Raw genomic sequence first — 23,077 nt, 5'->3', positions numbered from 1 at the left:
TGCAAAAACTACTTTTTTTGGAGCTTTTTGAGCCAAAAACCTCAAAGATTTCCAACGGGAGAGGGATGGGCAGAAGGGAGGGCTGTTGCACTAGCACTGTGCAAACACAATTTCTGCCTTTATAGGTTTATAATGTAAGCAGACAAGGCAGAGAGACACCGAAGGAGAAAACAGCTGCGCAGAGGGGTGAAGGAACTTGCTCAAGACTGGAGAGCAGGGCAGCAGAAGAACTAGGAATATAAGGTAGTAATAGCCAGGAATATAAGGAATAATTTCACAATTAAATGCTTGTTACTACACCAGAAGCTACTCCTGTGTGAGAGTTGTACAGTATTGCTGTAAGAATTAATAAAATGCCTTTTTTTATTTAAGGGATCTTTTGCTAGCTTCTGCTAGTATTTCACCACTGCTGCATTCTGCCTACACAAAATTGAGGTCAACTTCCATGGTAAGTATTTACAGAAGTACCAGGGGTTTAAAACCTCATCTCCACCCATTTAAAAGCATAATTTTTTCTTTATTAAATCTCTAATAATAATGGCCTTAAAATATTCTCTGACACTTCTCTACAAGGCTGAAAAACAAACCTGAAGTTTCCAAAGCCAACACCATTTCAGAGAAGTAATGAATTAAAAAAAAAAAAGAAAGTTTTAAATGTTTCTTAAAGTTGTAGTCAGGTGAATTCTGAAATGTGCTTCAAATGATCTGCAGGATTCCAGAAATGCAGAACAGCTTCTGTGCAATTTTTACTTGACTAGTCTTCACTTTGGCCACACTTCCCAGGAAAGCTTTAACATGTGATGAGAGGTGACATTGCTAAGTTCAGGGCATTTGGTTTCTTTTTTAGAAGCTGGGAGGACGACTTGAAGCCTGGCTTGTAGCATTATGGGGAAAGTAGCTTCAATTTTACCTATGGAAAAGGGAACACTAAGCTACTCAGTGTGTTGGATAATTAAATACAGGGTAATCTGACCTGGAGGACCAGGGTATTTCCAGACTTACCGCACCATTTCACTTTCCAGTTGCGATTAGCGTCAACGCCATGACAGCGAAACCTTGAGTTCTTTGATCTTGTTTTTCTCCAAAATCGATCCTAATCATAATTTTAAAATAGTTTTTAAAATAGTAATATTTTACTATATTTAGCAAAATCTGTTTGTTCATGTAACAAAGCACTCCAGTAAACATATCTGGTAAAATATTTTAACTGAATTCACTTACTTCTATTTTGTGTGACACAAAGTGATGGACCAGATTATATGGAAAGATAATTTTGAATTCTATAATAACCATTCAGTCTTTTCCGTCTGAAAGAATTTTTGAGGAATACTACTGATACTACTTACATTTGTCCAGCTAAAGTGATATCCATCCACATTAAATACAGGCATGATATAGAAATACAGCTGAGTTAGCATCTTTCTCATGGCAGGATCAGTCTGGTAGGTCTGAAGAGCCTGGAGTGAAAAGGTCAATGAAAGAAGTTTCCATAATAGAAATAATTTCCAAATTAAATATTGTGATTGGCTAAGACTGCCTTTGGCAGCATAGAGCCCTCATCTCACTGCATCACTGAAATTCACAGAGCTTTAATTGAAGGACAGATACTGCCCCATAAAGGTAGCATGTAAACATATGAAAGAAGGTGTTTCAGAAGACCTTACTCTCTCCAATTCTCAGTTTCAACAGCCAAAAGAATACAACTTTATATGGAAACACAAATGTATACACAGTGTAGCTTGACATTGGCGCTAAAAGTCAGTGTAACAGATTTTTAGCTGAAGAGACATGTTTCTCTGCCGTTAAGTCAGAGGAGCGCTATTGCTTCTACCAGGTGATGATCTGGTGTGACCAAAGCATGCCTAAAGGGATTAAGGGCTCACATGAAGCAAGCTTTTGTTGTATTCAGAGTAATTTATTATATTCATATTCATCAATATAGGCTGCTTCCGCCTTTATAATTTAGAAAATCCTGCAATTTGCAGAAGTTCGTGTATAAGGGTTAACAAAGGAAGTCCAGATAGAGAAAGTAATCTTTTGCTATCCTACATGTTGCAGAAATGCAGTAAAACAGACGTTCCTCACCATTTCTGGTTGCTCGTACCACAGATGCTTCTTTACCATGTGCAGAAAGCTTGGACTCCCTGTGCTGTAGCAAAAACCGTCCCTCATCAAAGCTGGGCGCTAAACTTGCATCTTTCAAAGTCTAGATCTCGATTGTACAAAGCAGGGAATGAAGTACTTCACCTGACAGCTGGGAAGTGTAACACAGTGCCATGGGGTTCACAGGCATACCTGGGGCTGGCTTCTCTCCTCCAGAGGCTGTAACTACACCTACTCCATTCGGCAGTACTTCTAGCCCTCAACTTCCCTCACCATGCACGGCTCTGCATGTGCAGCCACATCAGATGCTTTTGCAGAGCCGATCCAGGCAAAACCAGGTCACCTGGCTCCACCGTGCTCACTCCGCATCCAGCACACCTTTCCTCTCAGTCATGCAAGAAGAGGGGGAAGCAAGAAATTGAGGGCTATGAGGGCCCAGCGCAGAATGAAATGAGAGACATGCAGCAGCAGGGCCAGTATGGCACGGAGCACCGCAGAGGGGGACAAGGTACTGGAAGAGGGAAGGGGTTTACCATAGAGGAGAAGAGAAGAGCCCAGGCTTTAGAGGGGAAAAGAATCCCCAGGCAATACAAACGCCACAGGTCTCCTGGCCCATGCGCTAGAAATTCCCAAAGATTCCTACCTGGAACGGTACTGCATCTCAATTCTATTTACTTTTATTAGGGAACCACATCAAGCCTATAAATACATTTGGATACAAGTATTGGTATTCAGAGAAGTGCTGCTATAGTAAAAAGTAATTTTTGCAAAACTGAAAGCTATGGTTACTCAAAAATAATAGCCACAGAAACAAGGGCTCTATTTCATTACTGTTCCACATGCAAAATTGAAGTAACTAGGGCTAGTCTGTGCATTGAATTAGCCACGCACGTAAATCTTCACAGGATTCACAGCCTATATAAGTGTAGATGTTAAATCCATAAGACTTTGTTATTGCAGTGAGAGCAGGCATGGTCCAAAATATGAGCCAAGGGAAATGAGCATTTTTATCATGCATATTTCAGGGAGAAGTAATTTGGTTGGGGAGGAAATAAGTCTCCACACACAGCTTCCTTGACTTCTAATGCTCTTCTCTTTTTACAGAGTATGAAGCAATACAGCTCAGGTTGTATCTTTGCAGTAGATATTTATGAATCATAGATAATGAGATTGACATACTTGTTTGTATCTGTTTTTATGTATGTCATTCTTTGGCTGCAAGTTACATCTGTAGTTATGAATTTTGTTACTTTGGAAGTTATATTCTGAACTACAAACTGGAATGCTATAATAATATCCTCTTTTTTTGGTTAGGTAAATTTTTAAAAGCACCACCATTCAAAAAACAAAATAAAACACATATTGCAAAATGTCAAGTGTCCTTTCATTTTTTAAAGCCACTTTGTGTTATTTTAATGCCTGCTATCTTTGAAGAAATACTATGAGAGACTTTGGGAAGCATACAGTCCCACAGTAACACTCTTGGAAATGTTAAGTCTTAAAATTGATTTAAACTCAATTACGTCAATGATTCTTTTCTGTTCTTTAAGGCATATATGGTTTACCTTTATAATTTTGTTACCCTTTTAGAGTACAATTTCATTTAAAGTACAGTGGGTCTGGTGCTGCACTCTCATTCATGGAAAACAAGAGTGTTAATGATGTTAGCTGGTGTGAGACCATGCAGGTGTTTTCTGTTGGAAAAACTTCATCCTTTATACTATGGTTTTACTTGACAATTTTATTTGATATATGTAATAAGGCAATAAAGGCTGTATAATCTTATCGCCCTTAAGAGTGAGCTCTTTGGCACCGTGCCTCACTGTTACTAAGGTGTGTCATTGCTGGAGCATAACACAAGACTTGCCCTTGACGATGTGACTCTTAATCTTCCAAATAATGATCACTTGAAGAAAAACCCCACAGCGTTGAAACCTTTTATTTTCTTTATGACACAAGCAACATGCACATAAACCATTAGTGAATTAACTGCCTTGTCGTTTGCGCAGGGCTTTCAGAATACAAAGTAATGCTACTTTATACAGCTTGATTCTGCTTCCCCATCATGCAATCAATAGCCGCTTTGCTGCTGAATGCACAGAGAGCCAGACTGGCCCAATAAATGCTGAATAGTTTTATTAGTGAATGAACAGATGATATGGGAACCCTGCCAGCAACGTGCAAGCAATCTGCCTGGGGGATGGGGGAACAAGCAGTGTTTAATAAGAGGGGGATGGATCATCTGGATGAGTGAAGGACAGTGATTGTGGATAAAGCTCTGCAAGCCTGGGCTGGCTGAGGATCTGCTCCGCTGGAAATTTAATTTGGGGGGACGAAGTAAGTGAAGGAGCTATGCTATAAAGTCCCAAGGCAATAAAACACAAGAGTTTAAAATGGCTTTAGGATGCAGTTGAGCTTTTTATAAAGGAAAGGAGTTGACTGGGAAGGACAAAGCAAGGAGATGGTGTTGAGAAAAACTCTAAAATTGTAGTTGAGATTAATAATGATTCATTGTCCCACACTTTATTATTATTAAATTTACAGTAACAATCAGCTTCTGCTGTTTCTGGTTTTGAATTAAACATTCACACTGAATTAATCAGTTACTATTTTAGTACAGTGCATTGACTCCATTGCTGTTTTACCAGAAATAACATAAAATTGCTTCTGATAAAACAGGATTAACTCTTCTGTGCAAACATGAGTTAAAATATCCTTCTTGAGAGTAACATATAATGTTTTATTATTTTCTGTGTATCTTACATTTTAGCAAGATGGTACTATGATTTGTCATTCAGGCCTTCACAGCCACTTTATCAATTTGGTAGATCAGTAGTTAGATGTATTTTTGTAGGTGAAAGCAAAACATATTTTGATCTCCATTTTTGCTTTTAGAGCTGGTGTCGGGCACTGGCACTCAAATCACAAGCAGAATAATATTCCCTCCCTACTATTTGGGGGTAAGATGCATCTGAGTATCTAAAACAGATATCTTCAAACAAAGGGCCAAATTTTCAAGCTTGAATTGTCTCTGAAATTATTTTTCCAAGCAAAATCTCTCTGCTCCTTTGGGAATATACAGAAAGCATTTCCCACAGCAGGAACCCAGAAACAACAGCTGGGGAAAATGATAAAGTGCATCACATTTACCTTGTAACCCTCAGAAGAGAGCACATAAAAAGAGTCTAAAGGGCAGAAGGATCTCCAGGATCCCAAGGGCTTGCTTGCTCCAGTACGGAAGATGTGAATGGAGTGGATGCTGAAGCAGATAAGAGAGAGGGACTTGGTATGACTGATGAGCTAGAGAGACAAGCACCAGGTCCAGGAAGCTGGTGCGGGGCTGTGACCACTCACACCAGTACACTGGCTTGCGGGGAAGAAGCTGGCTGCAGTCACGCAGCTTCCAGTGAAATTAGGAAATTTAACTTCTCCATTCCTCTCAGAGGGGCAATACACGGAAACACTCACTGGTCCCAAGTAAGTCAAGAACTGCCTGGGGGGAAGGAGAAGGCCTGGGATTTTCTGAAGGAGGGTGAATGCTCTGAGAGGGGTAACACAAACTTCTCTACTATTAATTGCATCAAACTGAGGCCCACACAAACTTCGTGCAGATCCACCAAAGAAACCCTACCCATCCTACCTCTGAAAAATGTAATTCTTAAATCTTACCTCCTACTTATGTTAATGCATGTACTATGTACTGAAGGTAACCAAATAGAAGATACTTGAATGCATCATTTAATTAAATTGTTAAGACTCAGTTAAAAATCAAGATGCAAAAAAATTGCCTCTCATACAGTTTGTGAAATAGCTCTATTGTCCAACACACGGAATTTTCTTTCACAATCCTTTTTCATTCTAAGTAGAGCTTCTGCATGTCAGTAGTTTTTACTGCAGTCCTACTTATTCAGTCCTCGGACAGGACTGGACTGTCTAAACATGAAGCAGAATTTCTCTGGGCCAGTAACGTCTTTGAGCAATGACATGAATTCTCTTCATACACTGAAGAGAAAAATACCCAACAGCTTAAAAGCCATCACAGGGTAGTATTTGAATGTCCTAGTGATTAATACTTATATAGGAGCTTGCGCTAGCAAATGTCATTGAAGAATTCCTCCTGCAGGCCCAACACAGCTGTAGGGATACCTTTATTTTATCAAAATGTTTTCACATTGTGAAAAAAATGAATAGTTGAAAACAAAATGGAAGTAATTTTCACCTTTTTAGGATTGTGAGTTTTCAGAAGGGTGCAGCTGAGTAGTTGAAAGTGCACAACAGAAATAGCGTAATGTCTATTTCCTTTTGGAAAAGGAAAATTGAAAATCATTGTAACCATTTCTTGTAATAGTGGAGATGGCATGTCAAAGAAAAGAACCTTCTCTAAACATCTTTACTTTTGAACAGAACCTGGAAAAATTCACCATGGACCAAAAGTGAAAGAAATACTGCATAGCATAAAGAGGGTTTGCCTCAGCTCTTTGTAAAAAAAAAAAAGCATCACATGCCTCATCGTGGTGATACCATGGTACTGCATCCTGCTTTTTTGGCACTGGTTTAGGATTTATCAATTAAAAAATATAAAAAATCACAACTGAGAGCCCAGTCCTGGAAAAGCATATTGGCAGTGTTCACTGTTACTTCATTTTCCTTACCCTTATGAATGGCTCACATTAGTAAAATAATGCCTTCAGTAGCAAAGATGTGCTGGGGAGACTCAGAAATGCAGAGCAGGTGGTATAAGATGGCTGCTGAAATAGCAGATCTGTCAGGACTGAACCAGCCATGGAGTGGAGAGAGGACACTGCGCAGAAACCAGATACAGACCAGGTGTGATTATGTCATGAAAACTTTTAACGCCTGGCATGCTAGGAACAGTATTTGGAAGAAGAGAAAAATCATGACGCTGGAACAGACTCTGAATTCGCACCAGAACCTCTGGTTGTTGAAAGACTGATGAATGAAGTACCGAGTGAAGAGACTGAAAGATGTGATCTGACGGAGAAATCCCAATTACTGCTCCAGGAAGAGGGTCCTGGCAGAAAAGAATGAGTTAGCTAATGGTAAGTAAGGCTGAGTGTTTCAAATACAGATGCCAGAGGATGAGACAGATGGATTTTACCTACAGATAATGGATACAGAAGGAGCACTCAGAGAAATCAATTTTTTTTTTCCGAGGCGAGGCAGCTAAAAAGACAGCTGGGGGACTAGAGCCTGACAAGTAATAGAATCATAGAATCATAGAATTGGTAAGGTTGGAAGGGACCTCCAGAGATCATCTAGTCCAACCTCCCTGCTCAAGCAGGCTCACCTACAGCATGTTAGACAGGGTTGCATCCAGGCAGGCCTTGAAGATCTCCAGAGAAGGAGACTCCACAACCTCTCTGGGCAACCTGTTCCAGTGCTCCGTCACTCTCACAGTGAAGAAAATCCCCATCTCTAATAATAGTGCTATGTTTACTGAAAGAATTGCAAAGCATTTTTGGAGAGGTCTGTCACTAGGTGACTGGTCCTTTGAGGTGAAAAGAGCCCAGAAGTGCCATAATCACTGGCAGCTGTGAAGGAGACTGCAGGGAGAGGCGGGTGGTTAGGCTCAGGGTTCCTTCATACAGGGTGAACTAAAAACTTGGATGTACAGAATGAAAAGCCAGAAACGAAGACTTCATACTGCAAAAAGACACAGTAGTTTAAAGAAAACATTTCAAATCAAACCAATGCGAGCTGAAGAGTATCACCTAAAGGGAAGAGACCTTGGAAAGGAGGAATGTATCCCTAAAGAGTGAAGGGAAAAAACTACAGGTACAGTCTTTTGGGTTGGCCTTGTATCCCTCTGGCACAAGGGATTCAGTTCTGAATGGTTCTAGTAATTCCTAAAAATCTTCAGGTGTCTGAGAGACAGTAGTCAAAGGTATTAAGAGGAGGCACCCTTCTCCAGGAACAGGAATGGCATTCTGGTATGGTGTATAGGAAGAGAGAGTCAAGTCCTTGCTTTCTTTCCTTCTTAGTTCAAAACCTGTGTTTTGGAGAACTCCAAAAAAATGGAGATAGAAAGCATAGAGTGGGAAATGAACTAACTGTTGTCTCAGAGAATCACTAAATGTAGGAGTAATGAGCATTCTTTAATATTTTTTTGAAATACTGGATTGTGGGAAGGTGGCATTTCATCTGTTTCTGCCCAAAAGACTTAAGTCTATTGAGAAGTGACAGATCAAGCATATAACATATAGCAAATGCTAGTGTGTTACTCCACATAATTATCTTACAGACCCTTGATATCAGGGTATTTATGAAGTGGATGAAAAACTGATGTCTGAAGCTTGTAATCAAAAGGGGAGAGAAGCCAGTATTTTGAGATTTGGTTGTTGGCTAGTAAAGGGAAATAATCTTTCTGAACCCTAAAAGCTTAACAGTTTTGAAATAATTCAGCAATATTCTGAAGTCACTCAGACCTTGAAGCTTTTCCCCTGACAGTATGGACTTCAGCATTGGAAGGAATGATTGAATGAATGATTCTCTGATTGATGATGGAGCATATCACAGATGTTTTGTCCATCACCACACACACTACAGAATTTTGCAGAATGAATAGAAATGCTATACTGGCTTTCAACAGTTCTTAAATTCAGAATACTTACAGCTTTATGGCTTTGTAGCCACATAGCCTACACAGGGCAGGATGACAGCCAACCCTTTTAACACTAACACTACCTTGGTCTCCTGCTTGGACCTTGGCTCTGATCACACAATCATCCTTATACAGTTCTGTATATGTGTCTGCTCTGTTATTTTAGGTATCCTGTCTTTACAGTCAAACACTTCATAAACATTCCTGAAGAAGAATGTGAAGTCTTGAACTCTGCAAAATTCCTGGTAAAAACTAGTCTCTGGGGCATGGTTGCAAGCCTGATGGCCAGCTAATTGGCAGTATGCATCCCACAAGGTGATACATAAACCAGTCTCAAGTGCAGAATGGTGGAGGTAAGTGCTGCCATTTTGCTCCTGGGACAGTTTGTGTGTCTCCCTTATCTCATTATTATGGAATGAAAAGACAGGATTCAGCCCTGGTTTTGGCAGCAATCAATATCAATGTCAACTTTAAACAATAAATCTGCCCTCAGCCCCTTAATTTCTCTGTCTGGGATTGTCTGTCTGCTCTGTGGGCCCAATGTGAAGTGTAAGCATATGCCCTTGGATAATTTAGGAACTCACAGAATTGGGAGCATAGGACACATACATTTCAGAATTTGGACTTTCAGACATGCTTCTCACAGATTTCAAGTATGAAGAGCTTACTTGAATCCCTTTGGGATTCTCCTGAAATGAGACATCTATTATGACCCATTTTTAAGGGATGATGCAGTGTTACAGGATAAGCAGAGCTTTAGGTTTAAATTCCTCTACTATACAACTTCTTTCCAGTGGGCCTGTGGTTAGGGGTGAGGGAACTGTTGTGGGTGGTCTAGCAGGGTCAATGCTTGGACCAAACATATCAGGTTAACTTAATCAAGTTCAGAAAGCTTGGAAGTAGTTCTGAACACTTCTTCAGCAAAGATCTTAAATATTGGTTAGGTGGTGTCCCAGAGGAGGCAGACAGTACATTGGTAGCGTTGCTAATTCAGCAGAAAACACCACAACAATCTCATATTACAGAAATGTGAGTATGTGCAATGCAATGTAAGCTGGCCCATTCTCGAAGAAGAACAGAACTACTTTGAGGAAACTGTATGAATCTTAAATATTTCTGAAGTATAACACAGTGGAGAGAATGCCACATTTCACTTTTGAGATGCATAGATGCAAGTTTGCTGAATCAGGTCAACGTATGTCAGTTTTCCCTTTTTCATTTTTTTGCAAAGAAGGACCACTAGGCTTTTGAGGATGTGAGAATGAAGGTGGTGGTGGGTTTACTGTACTTCCAAAGGGATGGCTTGTTTGCATCTTGATATGAGGCCCCCAGATTAGACCAATCTCTTAAAGGGATGCATTTGATCTTGATCAACTTTTCCCTTGTAATACTTGTTGGGCTCTTAGAATGTTTTGTCATGAAGAAGTATAACACTTCAGTGCTTGCTTCTTGACATTTTAAAATTAATTTATTGAATTTCCTAATCTTTCAGATTTAAAATACTAATTTCTGCATTCGAAGCAAATAATAGTGTATCTTAATGTTACATGCTTTGCACACTTTTTTCTGAAAATGTATAATGATATTTCAAGGTAATACATCTTCTTTGACATGGATCAAGTGGCAGCATTTATTAGAGGGAAGGAAGTTAAGACAAATGTAATGTGAATCCTCATCTGTTTCCCCTAAAACCAAAAGAGAATCTAGTTTGATGTTAATTTGAATAGCAGTCTGCGAATCGTATTTCAGATTTTTGGAATAATGATAAAATCCTAAACTGGAAGTCTGGATAATTTGATGTCTGAATTGTGTTTCCCTTCTCACAACACACAGTCAATGAAGAGGAGCTAAATGTTCTCAGTTAACACATACACATATTTAATTGTAATTTTTCAGAAAGTCTGTGAATTTTGCTTCTCTCTTTCTATGAGAGACTACTTAACTTTGGATAAAATATGTATTTATGTCTGATAAATAAATTTACGGCGTATCACTTGTGGCTAAAATCTAGCGCTTTCTACATAGTAATTACATGTGACAGAGTCCACTTCTTTCCAGTTTGTAATATTTAGTGACACATTTTAATATATAATTAGATCCTATGTAGTCTTTTTAAAATCTAGGCTAACATATTCTTTTATTTATTTTTTTGCTGCAGACACAAATTCTAGGTTGCATCATATTCATTTGCCTTTGCAGGGTGCCTTCCAAATAGTTCCTCCGAATCAGCTCCACTCATTTTCACAGCTCGTATTCCTTCCCTATTCCTCAGCATTTCTCTAATATTTCCACGGTCAGGGGCTTTTTTCTGGCCCTTTTCAACTGAGTAAGCCTTGAAGTTAATGAGACTCTACTGGAACCTGACTGTTATCCATAGCAAATATCTGCTGTTAGGTTTCCTGCCACAGTGCAGACCCCGACACTTTTCCATCACTCATTAGATGGGAGCTACAGCTCTGGTCCTGCAAGCACAGGTAGTGCCACTTTTAGACCTGAAATTCAGTGACAGTGTGGCAGGGTTTGTCAGACGCTGCCAGTACGGTCCATCTCTGTAGTCAGCCTGATTATCTTCAGCAAAGAGCCTAAAGGCATTCAGGGCTGCCTTCCAGGGAAACAAACAGCAAAGTTCTCATTAACACCAGATCTATAGTACGCAGAGCCAAGGCTAGAGCTCATTCTGGAGCAGATTATATTTAAAAAAGAAAAAAGTCCAAACCCCCCAAAATGCTCTTTGCTTTTATTTTGTTTGTTTCAAAACTCAAGGAGGTTGGTCTGCTACTTTGCACTGATATTACCACATAATAAAAAACGCTGGCCTGCCTACTTCTATACCTTTCTCCCTTATTCCCTAGTTCATCTGGTCTTTTCTCTATTGTATTTGCCTGAATATAGAATAGGCCTGCGTAGCAAGGCAACCTCTTGCCTTCACGCATTTTAGTCTCGTATCCTTGTTTCCCAAGGCTGTACTGCCTTAGTCAGCTTTGCATTTTAAAATAGATGGGAACTGGGCCCTTCTCAGCTGAACAACTCTAGTTGCTTGGGAGAAAGCCAAGGAGCTGCTGTCCATACCAGTACAAGCCACAGCAGTCAGCTAGCCCATGGCAAGGCTGCCCGCAGGTGGCGATGTCCCCCATGTCCTCCATGCTGGCAGAAAATGTGCCAGCATCTGCAGGCTGCCACTTCCAGAGATGCAAGCAAGATATCAAGAGCTCCCAAACTGTCTGGAAATATCTGGTCAAGTTTGCAGCACCCAATTTTGAGTATAAATGTAAAGGGACATAAATATATAATTTTTTTTTCCCCAAGCTTGAAACACCTTCCTCCCCACTGGAGCCTGGAAACTTCAAAACTTATGTCTCAATACCCCTGGAGACCTCTCAGGTCAACAGCTTTCCTATACACAGAATGGCCTCAGAATTCAAGTCCTATGATTTGGTATAAGCAATAATACACTTTATTTTAGCATACAACAATCAGGGCCCTGTGAACACCCCCAGCCCTCCCTGTCCCTGCCTGTACCCCCAGCTGCAGCCCCATTGCAGCCCCACCTGGGGCCATCAGTTGCTGCCCTGTGACGCCGCAGCGGTGCCAGCTCCAGCCCCACTAGGGCCCTGCCCCTGCCCGGCTATGGGCTGCCCCATCCTCACCCTAGCCCCAGGCCCCCGCGATGCCTGCCCACCCCTGTGGTAGTGCCCGATACCTCCTGTCTGACTTTGGGGTGAGGGGACAACACCGGCTCTGGGAACTGCTGGCTGCACAGGGCCCTGCCAATGTGATGCTGACAACTGACTGGTCTTAGGGTGAAGTAAAAGTTGGATAAGACATCTTGGAGTCACTGCACAGTAAAGGTATATGCATACACTATTCCTGGTAGAAAAGGAGCTAACATCCCTTAAATCCATCTTTTCCTTTTGTGTCTTGAACAAATGGGCTTGCAGTGCTATACCTTAGAGTCCACAAGCAGGCCTGGAAAAATCTACTTCCAATTGGACTATCCATAGGCATCCAAAAGGCTGGGAAGTGTGCTGCCGGACTGCAGAGATGCTTAAGGAAGTAATGTGCCAACAGCAGAGAACCGCAGAGAGTTAGAAGCACAGAGAGACTTACAGTTTCCACAGAGTCCTTCCTAGAAATGTCTATTTCATTTAATGAGAAAAGTAATATCCCAGTGCAATCTAATCACTGTGTATCTTCTCCTTTCTCAACCATTTTTTAATCTAATGAAGGAGATTGTAAGCATAATGTATTCTGATCCTGATGCATTTTGCTTAAAAGCTGGATTGAAATATTATTCTAAAGAAAGACAGGAAAACATGTCATCTCTGAACAATCGCAATACACAACTGAGATGGATAGACAAAGGTGTACATTGTTTTAGTCTCAACGACCTCTGAGCTGCAGAGACTTTCTTTATGTTAAGAAAATGCTTTTACACATTTAGTGGAACAATCCTCCCAGCAAGCTACTCTCAGAGGAGCTCAGATAACAATCAGAAGGTTTTTATATACACGCACACAGCCTGTAGCTTAAGTTCTCCAGAAAGTAGTAAAGAGGTACTCCAGTGTCGTTAGGGTTTTGCACGATGCAGAGGTTTACCCATATGAAGTGACTTATGGGATTCTGGAAAATTCAAGCCAAATATGCTAAACTGGAGGAGTTAGTAATATATTGTGGAATCACACTGTTATTGGGTGGAAGAGAAGTGAGGAAATTATTGGCTTATAGGAAGAACTTTGCAAATATAGATTTTGCATCATTTACTTTGTGCAAAGAACTGATATGCAAAAATACTCAAAGCACATCTGTTGGTTTTTTGAAGCCTTCTTTGACTTATGTCAATTGCACTGCAAAATAGGCTCTGCTTTGCAGCTCATATCCCCTGCCTGAACACAAGTCTGTTGGTTATGGGGAAGGATCAAAATCTTGCAAAGTCATCATGTATCTGAAATGAATCCCAGATTAGAGGAGATTAAGTGCTGATATAAAAAAAATTGACATACTGGGCTAGTGGAATACAAAATTCCAATAGCTCTCATTTCCCTGCTGCTTTGAAAAATGACAAAGGGAAACAGATTTGGGGATATGAAGGTTAGACCCCAGCTAGCATGGATTAAGGTATAATATATTCAATAAGATAGGATCAAAGGAACTTCAGAGAATGACTTGATATTCAGAGAGTATAATGTCCATCATTTTGGTTCAAATTTGCCTAAGACTTTAGCTCCCGTTCCTACAGAATTAGACAAAAAAGAAATGTCTTTTTTAATCTCAGTCCTTAAGGTAAAGATATTATCAAACTGATCTAAAGCAGTACACTGGCATGGATTTACCTGGATCATTACCAGAATTACAATTTCCACAGATTTAGGTCTTGGAATAAATTCCTGCTTCATGTTTTCTTCCAATACGTGTCTGGCATATTTTTGTCCTGTGCCTAGCTGTGTCTGCCTGTCACTGTCAGCTTTGTTTATCAAGCACTTAGTGTTCTACCAAAAAAAAAAGGTGTATAATAGCTAGTTATTGTTCTTACTAGTAACGAATCAGATGATTGGTTGTAACAAGCATGTAATGTTTATTGAACTGAAGGAGCTGCCTGACTGTAAATCATTAAACACTTACTTCTTTCACGAACCACTGGCAAAAGGCAGGTCCAATCCACTCTCTTGCATGAATCCCACAGTCTATCCAGACAGCTTTCTTGTAAGGCTGTGATCTTTTACCTAACTTGAAGTGTAAATATTCATAGAGATATCAACAGATCAATAGATCTCTTGACATTAGTGAGAAGTAAAAGTGAGAAAATAAGATATTAGAAACACTGGAACATTTTCAATTTCCTTGTATGAAGGAACACAACTTTTTTTCTTTTCAAAGGGAAATGATTTGCAGGTACAGCCAATCTAATTAAGTGGATCTATAGGAAGAAAAAATCACAGGAGAAGTCAGATCTGTCAATTCCTCTTCATGAAAAATGTAGCTCTTAGCTATCATGTGGAGCAGGGTGAGGAAGAACAATGCAACGGGAATAGTGTGATGCAGATTCCAATTTAAGAGCTCTGCAACAGTGGATGAAAAGAAAGTACATTGAGAGTAAACTTTTTCCCTCCTTTATGATGCCCTTTAATTTGTCAACCTAATAATGTGAGTTGAGAGTGCTCAGTCTAGGAATTTTGTCAGTAACTAAACAGGAACCATATGCGCCACATGCTGAGAAGGGATCCAGAGTCTTCTGGGGTCCACTTCTAGGATAATTGTTTTACAAGTTGACTATAAACACAAAACTTACCAATTCCCTTAAATCCAAATCCTGCTAATTTTACTTGTCTTACAATCTCCATGTATATTAAATCCAAATGATTTGGTTTTTAGTTTTCTAACTTTTTAATTTTTTTGTTCCTTGGAGACCACATTCAGAGTGATACTTAGATCATAACTCCTCCTTAGGAAAGGTTGATCACCTCCATTTCTGGTCTACATTCTATAACATAAACAACAAAGTGTCTGTCACTGATTCTAGACCTTGGTCTGATTTATGGCTAATTAATCTTTACCTTGAGTACAAACAGTGGTCTGCCTTCATAGGACTTTCCAATAGAGAACATATGAATAAAATCTGAATGAGTTTTATTCAGATGATGCATCCAACCATGGATCTGCAAAAACAGAAATAAAATTGTTGCTTCAATCTTTGCATTTCTTGGGAAGCAGCTGTAACACATTTAATATTAATCTCAGTTCTTAGTCCCCAGCATATTTTTTCACTTTTCAGTTGTTATTATTTTATTTGCTTGTTTTTATTTTCAAACTTGAAATGGGATCTCACGGTTCTATTGCCAAAGGTTGGATGCAGCCTTCATTCACTTTTTTTTTTCTTTTTCATTTTATTATTGAATATTACTGGAATGCATTCGCTGCTCACTGGGAATCTGGAAATTCAGCTAATCAGCCACTTTCATTAAACTTTAAGAATGAAATAAAGGAAGCGGGCCCCTGAGTCTTCCTGCCAGAGCGCAGTGTGGTGAACAGACTGCGTGGGAGAGGAGCACCTGCAGAAGTCAATCTTACTTTCATTATTTGTTTCACAGATCTCATGGAGGTGCAAGACGCCATAACACTCGGTCTCGTGACTTTGTTTTGGAGCAAAGTGAAACACTTGGATTTCCAAGAACTCTACCCGCTACTAAAACTCACATGTAGAGTTCAGTCCTTTCGAAAGGAACTGATTTTTCTCATCTGCTGCCCTACAAAAGGAACTCTTGACCATGTACTTGTTCAAATCAAGAGAGACAATAGCATCAGGGATAAATACGAAGTCAGTAATGACTTCTTGGCCATGCTCAAGAAAAAAAAAACAGAAATCTAAAAATTCTGATGAACGCTCCAGTGGTGTTTGGCAAACATCCTTGTGGCTTCACCTTCATGAGAACAGAATATTACAAAGTCAGGGTGTAAGCAGTGCCTGTTATCTATATATATACTGGCACATTGAAATGAACCAAAATTATTTACTTAGATATCTTTCATAACAGTATACATAAAAAGACCTTTATCTAAATGCTTTTAAGTCTTTGGACCCCTTGTGCAAATACTTACTTGTACTCATTTTATTTACTTAGATGATTCAGTGAGACTTATCAGCCTCTGATATCTCTTATTCCCACAGAATTTAAAACCAAAAGACTTATTTTTAAAAGAAAACTCAGAAGCTTTCAAAGATAATTCCATGTACAAGATAAGCCTCAGATTCAAGTATTGAAAAATAATGTTTTTTTTTAAAGGAGCCTACATTTACAGAAGAAACACTTAGGAAACTTCTGAAGATCACAAGCAACTATGATTTGTACACAGTGAAATCTAGGCCTTATTAAATACAATGGGGTAACAGATAAGGGGTGAAATATGATTTTTGACTTACTTCATCCAGTGGGTGATATACTTCATAGTTGTACCTGGGGAGGGACCTTCGATTTCTTTGTGACCTCCATCCAGTTTGTTTTTCTATTGCTTTCTGTAGATCTGATATGAGAATCCTAGTTAAAAAAGACAGTACTATTACTGAAAAGTGAGTAAAATACATAAGCTAAACAATAACAACAATCACTTTTAGAAGAAATACCAAGAAGTAAAGTATCCTGATGTTACTTCATCTGTTACATTTTGACAATAAAATGCTTCAGACTTATTTGACTATATGCTGTTAAATAAATACTCTAGTTGCTTTGAAATTAAACAGTGCCTTCAAAATGAACTTGCTAAGTGTGGATAAAACAGAATGATGTAAATAATGTAGCCAATGTGAAGAAGTCACTTGCTCATGTTTATAAGTAGTCAAATTATGTTGATATATCAGCACTTCTTGTCTTCTTTTACAGGCCAGTTATACTATGTGATCGAGTATATATTATGGAAGTAATTGTATAATTAGTAATTATATCCTCTACATCAGTAACTTTTATTAAGCAAACTAAGATTCTATAGTCTTGACTTGCAAAGTGCTTTACACTCTAAAACCACTACTGTGAAGTGCTTAATGCTGTAATTAGATTAAAGCAATATTTTTATACAAATCATTAGGAAATTTAATATGTTAAACAAACACTTTGCTGCTTTGCTGAATTCTGAGTAGTGTGTTAAGGACCTATCAGAATCAGGCTCTGTTTGTTCAATTTTACCTTCATAGATTTAATTTCACAACTCCTGTTTATGTGTCTGTGCTCCAAATGAGACTTGATAGTCCTTATTTACTTTTAAATGACTGTGTACCATGTACGCTTGTAACATTTCAAGGCTCTTCAGTTCCTCAGATCTGAATAAAATCTAAACAACTTTGGTGCAATAAGAGTTGATCTGATGGCTGGTCTGTTTTCATGACCATCTTACTGTCATAGGGTTGAACACTGGGAAGAGAAGCCTGTCTTGCAGAAAAGGGCCGATCACTTCATGCTTATTTAATGCTTCCTGTCTTCACAAATTTCTTGTAACTTAACCAAACTTCACCTGAGATTTTACACTGAGGTGTTTGCTTCAGGTTTTCAAGTTCCAAAATAGATTCAAAAATGTAGCTTCTCTGCCAATAGCGTGCCAAATATATACCTAAAATAAATCTGACATTAACTTCTTTGGAAAAACTCTAGGTTTTCATCAAGGTGAGTAATGTCTGGCTGCTGGAGACCTTTTCACCAGCAGTCTGACCATCAGGCCCTTGAGGGCACCACCAGGCTGGAAGGTTCACAGGGAGACGAAAGAAACACTTTGGAATCAACAAAATATTGTCTACAAAATACAGTAATGCACGCTGATCACATTGGGCACCAAGTACCACAGAAGCCTGTGGAAAAATCAATGCACTGTAATCTAGGATTTGTACAGTAATGCATTTTCAGGTTACCACAGGGAACATTTGCTCTAGCACTTCTTACCTCTGCATGCTCCATTTTGCACCTAAGTAAAATTCTTCAAGTGTCGTATTTATAACACACATAAAATGGCCTTCTGTCATGTCATTAAAGGTGATTACTATGAGCAGGAACAGCAGCAGCCATGTGAATACAACTGACGGGGCACAGTAATTAGGGGACATATTTATACAGGCACAGAAGAACAATTACAGAAATCACCAACTCAGTTTTTAAATGTAAACAAAGCTGAAACAGCATCGAACCCACACAGCTTCGGCTAGTTGGCCTGCATAATTAATTGCCTTATATTTGTTTTCACATTTTTAGAAAGACAGATTTAGAAAGAGATCATCATCATAGTAAAAATGAAATACCGATAGCAATCCATATAATATAGAATATGCTTTACAACTTTCTTTTCTCACTGAGAAATAAATATAAATAGTCTTATAGAGGGCTTTGTTCAGGAAATGTTTAAGAAATCAAATATCAGTTGATTATCCATACACTTAAGCAGCTCACTGATAAGGTTTTATTGACAAGATCACCCGTTGTCTGTTACAAATACAGCATATTGATAAATATCATATGATAAATACATACTTCAAAACTGTTTTGAATGCTTTTAAAGAACACCATAAATGAGGTGTGATCCTTAATGTGTAGTTGTTCTACATGACTTATATAGGGTCACCAGAAATGGGAAGCTATAAAACAACTCCTTCCAGCACATTCCTTTATAATTCATGACGACACTTGCCTCCTCATTTACAGCATGCGTGTAAACAAATCCAGCTCCTGTTAAATACAGAGAGGTAAAGCAGACTGTAGAGCTAGTGACAGTAATTACCATCCCGCTCTTAAAAGATGTGATTTCATATACATGGAAAACACTAACTTTGACTCCAAAGGGGGACATCTAATTAAAACTGCCTGCCTGTGGGAGATTTTCCATTCTTCCATCAAAATGGTCGTTTTCTTGAGAAAGTCTAGCTCTCAGCCACTCTGGTTGCTAAGTGGAACATATTTGCAAACACACTTGGCTTGGTAGACACAGACCTGCCTTGGAGGCAAGATCTCTGGAGTGACGCACAGAAAGTGAAACACAAGCTTACGTGTACTGGATGTTGGCCTGCTGGAGTGATGGCAGTAGAATTTGGGACATGTTGTGTGGTACTCGCAGGTCGGTGACTGTACCTTGGGCGATGTACGAGGTGCTGCTGGGCTGCCACAGGTCCACCTGTAGTGCAGGAACCAACCTGTAATTCATATGTATTCAGTGTAGGTGGGGAAATCCAGGAGATTGGCATGCTTGAAGTTATGCAGGCATTCACTCTGGGCATGGTATAGACAATAAAAACTAGGCTGGCCGAACTGATCCTCTACGGGAATGGAACTGGCTTTGCGGAAAAACTGCATTCAGGTTACTATAATCCTCATGGGAGATCCAGCAATGGGAAGAACCAATGGTCCCAGGAATATCTCTCCTCAAATGACTCAAAAGAAAGACTTCATACCAACTCCATGCCAACTCCATGCCGCTCCTAAGGATACTATACATTCTCTATATTTTAACTTCTGTGGAGTCCATGTGTCTTTTTTATTTTACAAGGTATTTTCTATTTTCAGTATGGCAATAAAAGGAAAGAACACTGAAAAGAGGTAGAAAATGTAGCATATACTTGCATTGTTTGCAAAATGCACCCAAAGTTTTGCACTTAGGAAATGCATCAGAGGTCAGTAACAGAAGGTGACCAATACTTTAAAGAAAGCTATTATTTAATGAGTAATTTTATATGAAATGACAAAACAACAGAGTTAACATAAGCAAATAATTACAATATTGCAAACAACATGATATTTACTGAACAATAGCACAACTATTAAGCGATATCTATACCTGAGCATACTTAAAGGAAGCTTCTTTACTTTCTTTGATTGCCAAATTAGAAATACTCTTGGAAATTTCAGCCCACAGCATGGATTTTCAAAAAGGTGAGAAAGTCTGCAAACAGAGATTTGAAACTCAGGGTATTCTGCACCTGTCACAAAATGGTCTGTTAACTGTTCTGATGTGCCAAGAACAGATGCACAGACTTAAACAGAGGTGTGAACAACTCCTACTCAGCCACTGTGAATCCAGTGGAAGGAACACAAGTTAAGAAACCTCTTCCCAGGCTTGCTGGGTAGTCATGGGAGTCTACGGAAAGCAATGTGAGTAAAAACCTCTGTGTCAATATGACAAATACATGTGTCAAGATCTACAAGCCTTAGAAATTAGTAAGTCTGCAGGCTAAATATAAAGGGGAAAATTTAGTAGGGACTAGTATGTCCCTCCATTTATTGAAGAGAATTTTCAAAGTAAATAATCCATGATAAACATCCCTCAAAGTTTGCTGCCTTCAGCTGTAATAGACTGCATTGACAGAAGTCACAGATACAGCTAACTGTCCATGTTTTACTTGCTTTTCAGGTTTCAAGGAAGGTTTCTATAATTTAATTTTAGAAGCTCCTTTAAAAGCTTGTTTTTCTGTGCGATACAAACTACTTTGAAATATGTAAAGCATTTCATCTGATCTCGCTATGAACCTTGATTGAGAAGAGAGGCTTGAACTCTGCAACAGAGGGTTTTGTTCTGACTGTTTCTCAAATGGTTCTGAGTAACAAAATTCTGATTTTTAAGAAGGTCTCTGATACTGAACCTGCAGCTGCTTCTTTAGGCAGTAGTGACTTGAGTCCAGTTAATCCAGCTAAATGTCTGCTACCTTTGAATGAGAAAGTGAAATGCAGAGATCGTCTCTTCCATTCCTGCCAAAAGCACTTTCTGCTTCATGCTGCTACAATATGGTCTATGGATCGGTGTGATAGCGGTGGGCGGGTGCAGTTTCTTTTGAAGTCTAACACCAGGACTGGCAAAGTTCAGAAGACTTGTGAAGCTGACAGCAGCTCTGGCAGATGGTCAGTACAAACTGAACTCATGAATGAAATGGTGTTAAATGCAGCTTATAAATAAAGATTATCTTGCTATGCTAACACCTTATGTTTGCTAGTTTATCTTCCTAATTTTTAATTAAAGTCATCCAGTGAAACCTCGCCCTTATTCAACATGGTTGATCTCACTCATGTCTAACTGGAAATGTGCATTTGATTTATAAGATTTATCCATAAAAACACACTCCACAGAGAGTAGACTCATTGCCCTTAGACTAACAACCAACTTAGCTTGAACTGTCTTTGTAACAATTAAAACAAATTGTTATACACAAGCTAGGAGCAAGTGAAGAATATCCTGGACAATTGCAATATTTATGCAAACAAAACTGGAAATAAGAGTTACAAAAAGGAAGAAAAAATCTACTATTGAGATATACTTGAAACTTATCTTTGTTCTTGATAGACACTCAGTATTCCTTCTAGGAATTTTTTCCATCATTGTGAAGTCTCTAAGCTAACCAATTGCACACTGTTGGTTACTACATCCCAGAGTTTTTTCTTTTTAAAGTTATTCTAATTGTCCCTAGCAAAAGAGTATCAAGGGAATAAATATCAAACCAATTTTCCTTTATTTTATGAATTCAGTGGTCTATTGTATACTGGTATCCAATGTTCATGAAAATGCAATATAGCACTACCGGCGTTGTCCTGGTAGTGAGACTAAAAAAATTCCCATTTTAGAATGCAAATCACTCCAATTCAGTTTCCTATTTGGGAATTTTGGTCTCAGCTGACTCCTGCTTCTTTTCTTTGTAATGTAAGCAAAGGATTCAATGTTCATCCAAGAGAGTGCTGTTCAATGCACCTCTTGAATTGCTGACTTGATTTTGGTTTATAAAGCATATAAGAAACACATTTCTTCAACAGACATCTTATTTACATCACAGCTTTCAACTTGTTCTTGGTATGACACAGAGACAGTGTATGAAATAAGCCAAAGAGAAGACTGGTTTCATAGCAGGCATGTTTGGACTGAGAAAAATGCTTTAGTCACTGTCAGTTTTAGTAGGGCTTATCACTGCATCTCCCATAGATACTAAGGGCTCCACTGCAGTCAGTACTTTTCTTTCTGCATCATTTGTCTGGTAAGCATCATGTCATGTCACGGCAAGCATCATGTCATGTCATGTCATGTCATGTCATGTCAAGCTAGGATTTCCATACTGTGCTCCACTGGCTAGCAAGGGGTAGTGATATTAATTGTTCTCCTATTCTCATTTGTGATGGGGCAGGGTTGTATACCTTAAGTATATGGTTGTGTAGTATTTGGAACAGTATATATTTCAGTGCCAAAAGACATTTATTTGTCGTGTGAGTGGCTGGATTTTCTGGTTGCGGGAAGATTCCCCAGCTTCAAAGAAACAGACACAGAAAGCGTACAGAACTCCCTGAACACACAGCCACAGTTTTGTACCTCAAAATTTGTCTTGTATCTTGACCCTAAAGGAAAACAGTTATGCTTTAAAGTACATCTGCACATCTAAATATTCTTGTCTCCTTTTACTGTGCTTAACTGAACTGTTTCCTTTACAAGGTAAAATAGGCATGCAAGAAGCTGCTAAAACTTCCTGTCTGTCATCTACCAAGTTGCCTTTAGAGAGTCTTGGGCTGTTTTAAGCCTCTGGACAGTAAGATGGCATTTTTCAGCAGGTTCAAACTTGGGACCTGGAGACCAGTTGGCATGTGCTGCTGCACTTAGGTGTGAGTCCAGGTACCTGTTCCTGGGGTCAGTTGTGACTCCAGAGATGCCCAGCAAATGCTCTTTCCTATAACCTCACTTGAGGCATGAGCATCTTGACTCACTATCCATGAGAAGAGATGGTAAGTAAAAGCATACAGAGAGTTACCTTTTCACAGAGGATTTAAACACATTATTGCATCACTTAACAAAGAAAACACAAAAGATTATTAATCATTACTATATAGGAAGTAGCCTAGCACAATGTTCTTTTCTAAATCT

General features: G+C 39.1%; 1 protein-coding gene across 1 annotated transcript in view; it reads right to left on the bottom strand.

Moving 5' to 3' along the window:
- Positions 1 to 23,077, bottom strand: part of CPA6 (carboxypeptidase A6) — an 84,552-nt gene that overhangs the window by 11,544 nt on the left and 49,931 nt on the right. Inside the window, exons 6-11 of the mRNA XM_062568536.1 lie at positions 19,239 to 19,363; positions 16,641 to 16,755; positions 15,277 to 15,378; positions 14,345 to 14,449; positions 1,347 to 1,457; positions 1,003 to 1,093 (exon numbers count right to left, since the gene is read on the bottom strand). Of these exons, the coding sequence (XP_062424520.1) occupies positions 1,003 to 1,093; positions 1,347 to 1,457; positions 14,345 to 14,449; positions 15,277 to 15,378; positions 16,641 to 16,755; positions 19,239 to 19,363 (649 nt within the window). The remainder of the gene's footprint in view (positions 1 to 1,002; positions 1,094 to 1,346; positions 1,458 to 14,344; positions 14,450 to 15,276; positions 15,379 to 16,640; positions 16,756 to 19,238; positions 19,364 to 23,077) is intronic.

This window comes from Rhea pennata, chromosome 2 (genome assembly GCF_028389875.1).
Source record: "Rhea pennata isolate bPtePen1 chromosome 2, bPtePen1.pri, whole genome shotgun sequence".
NCBI lineage: Eukaryota > Metazoa > Chordata > Aves > Rheiformes > Rheidae > Rhea > Rhea pennata.
This window is presented reverse-complemented; position numbering and strand designations above follow the sequence as displayed.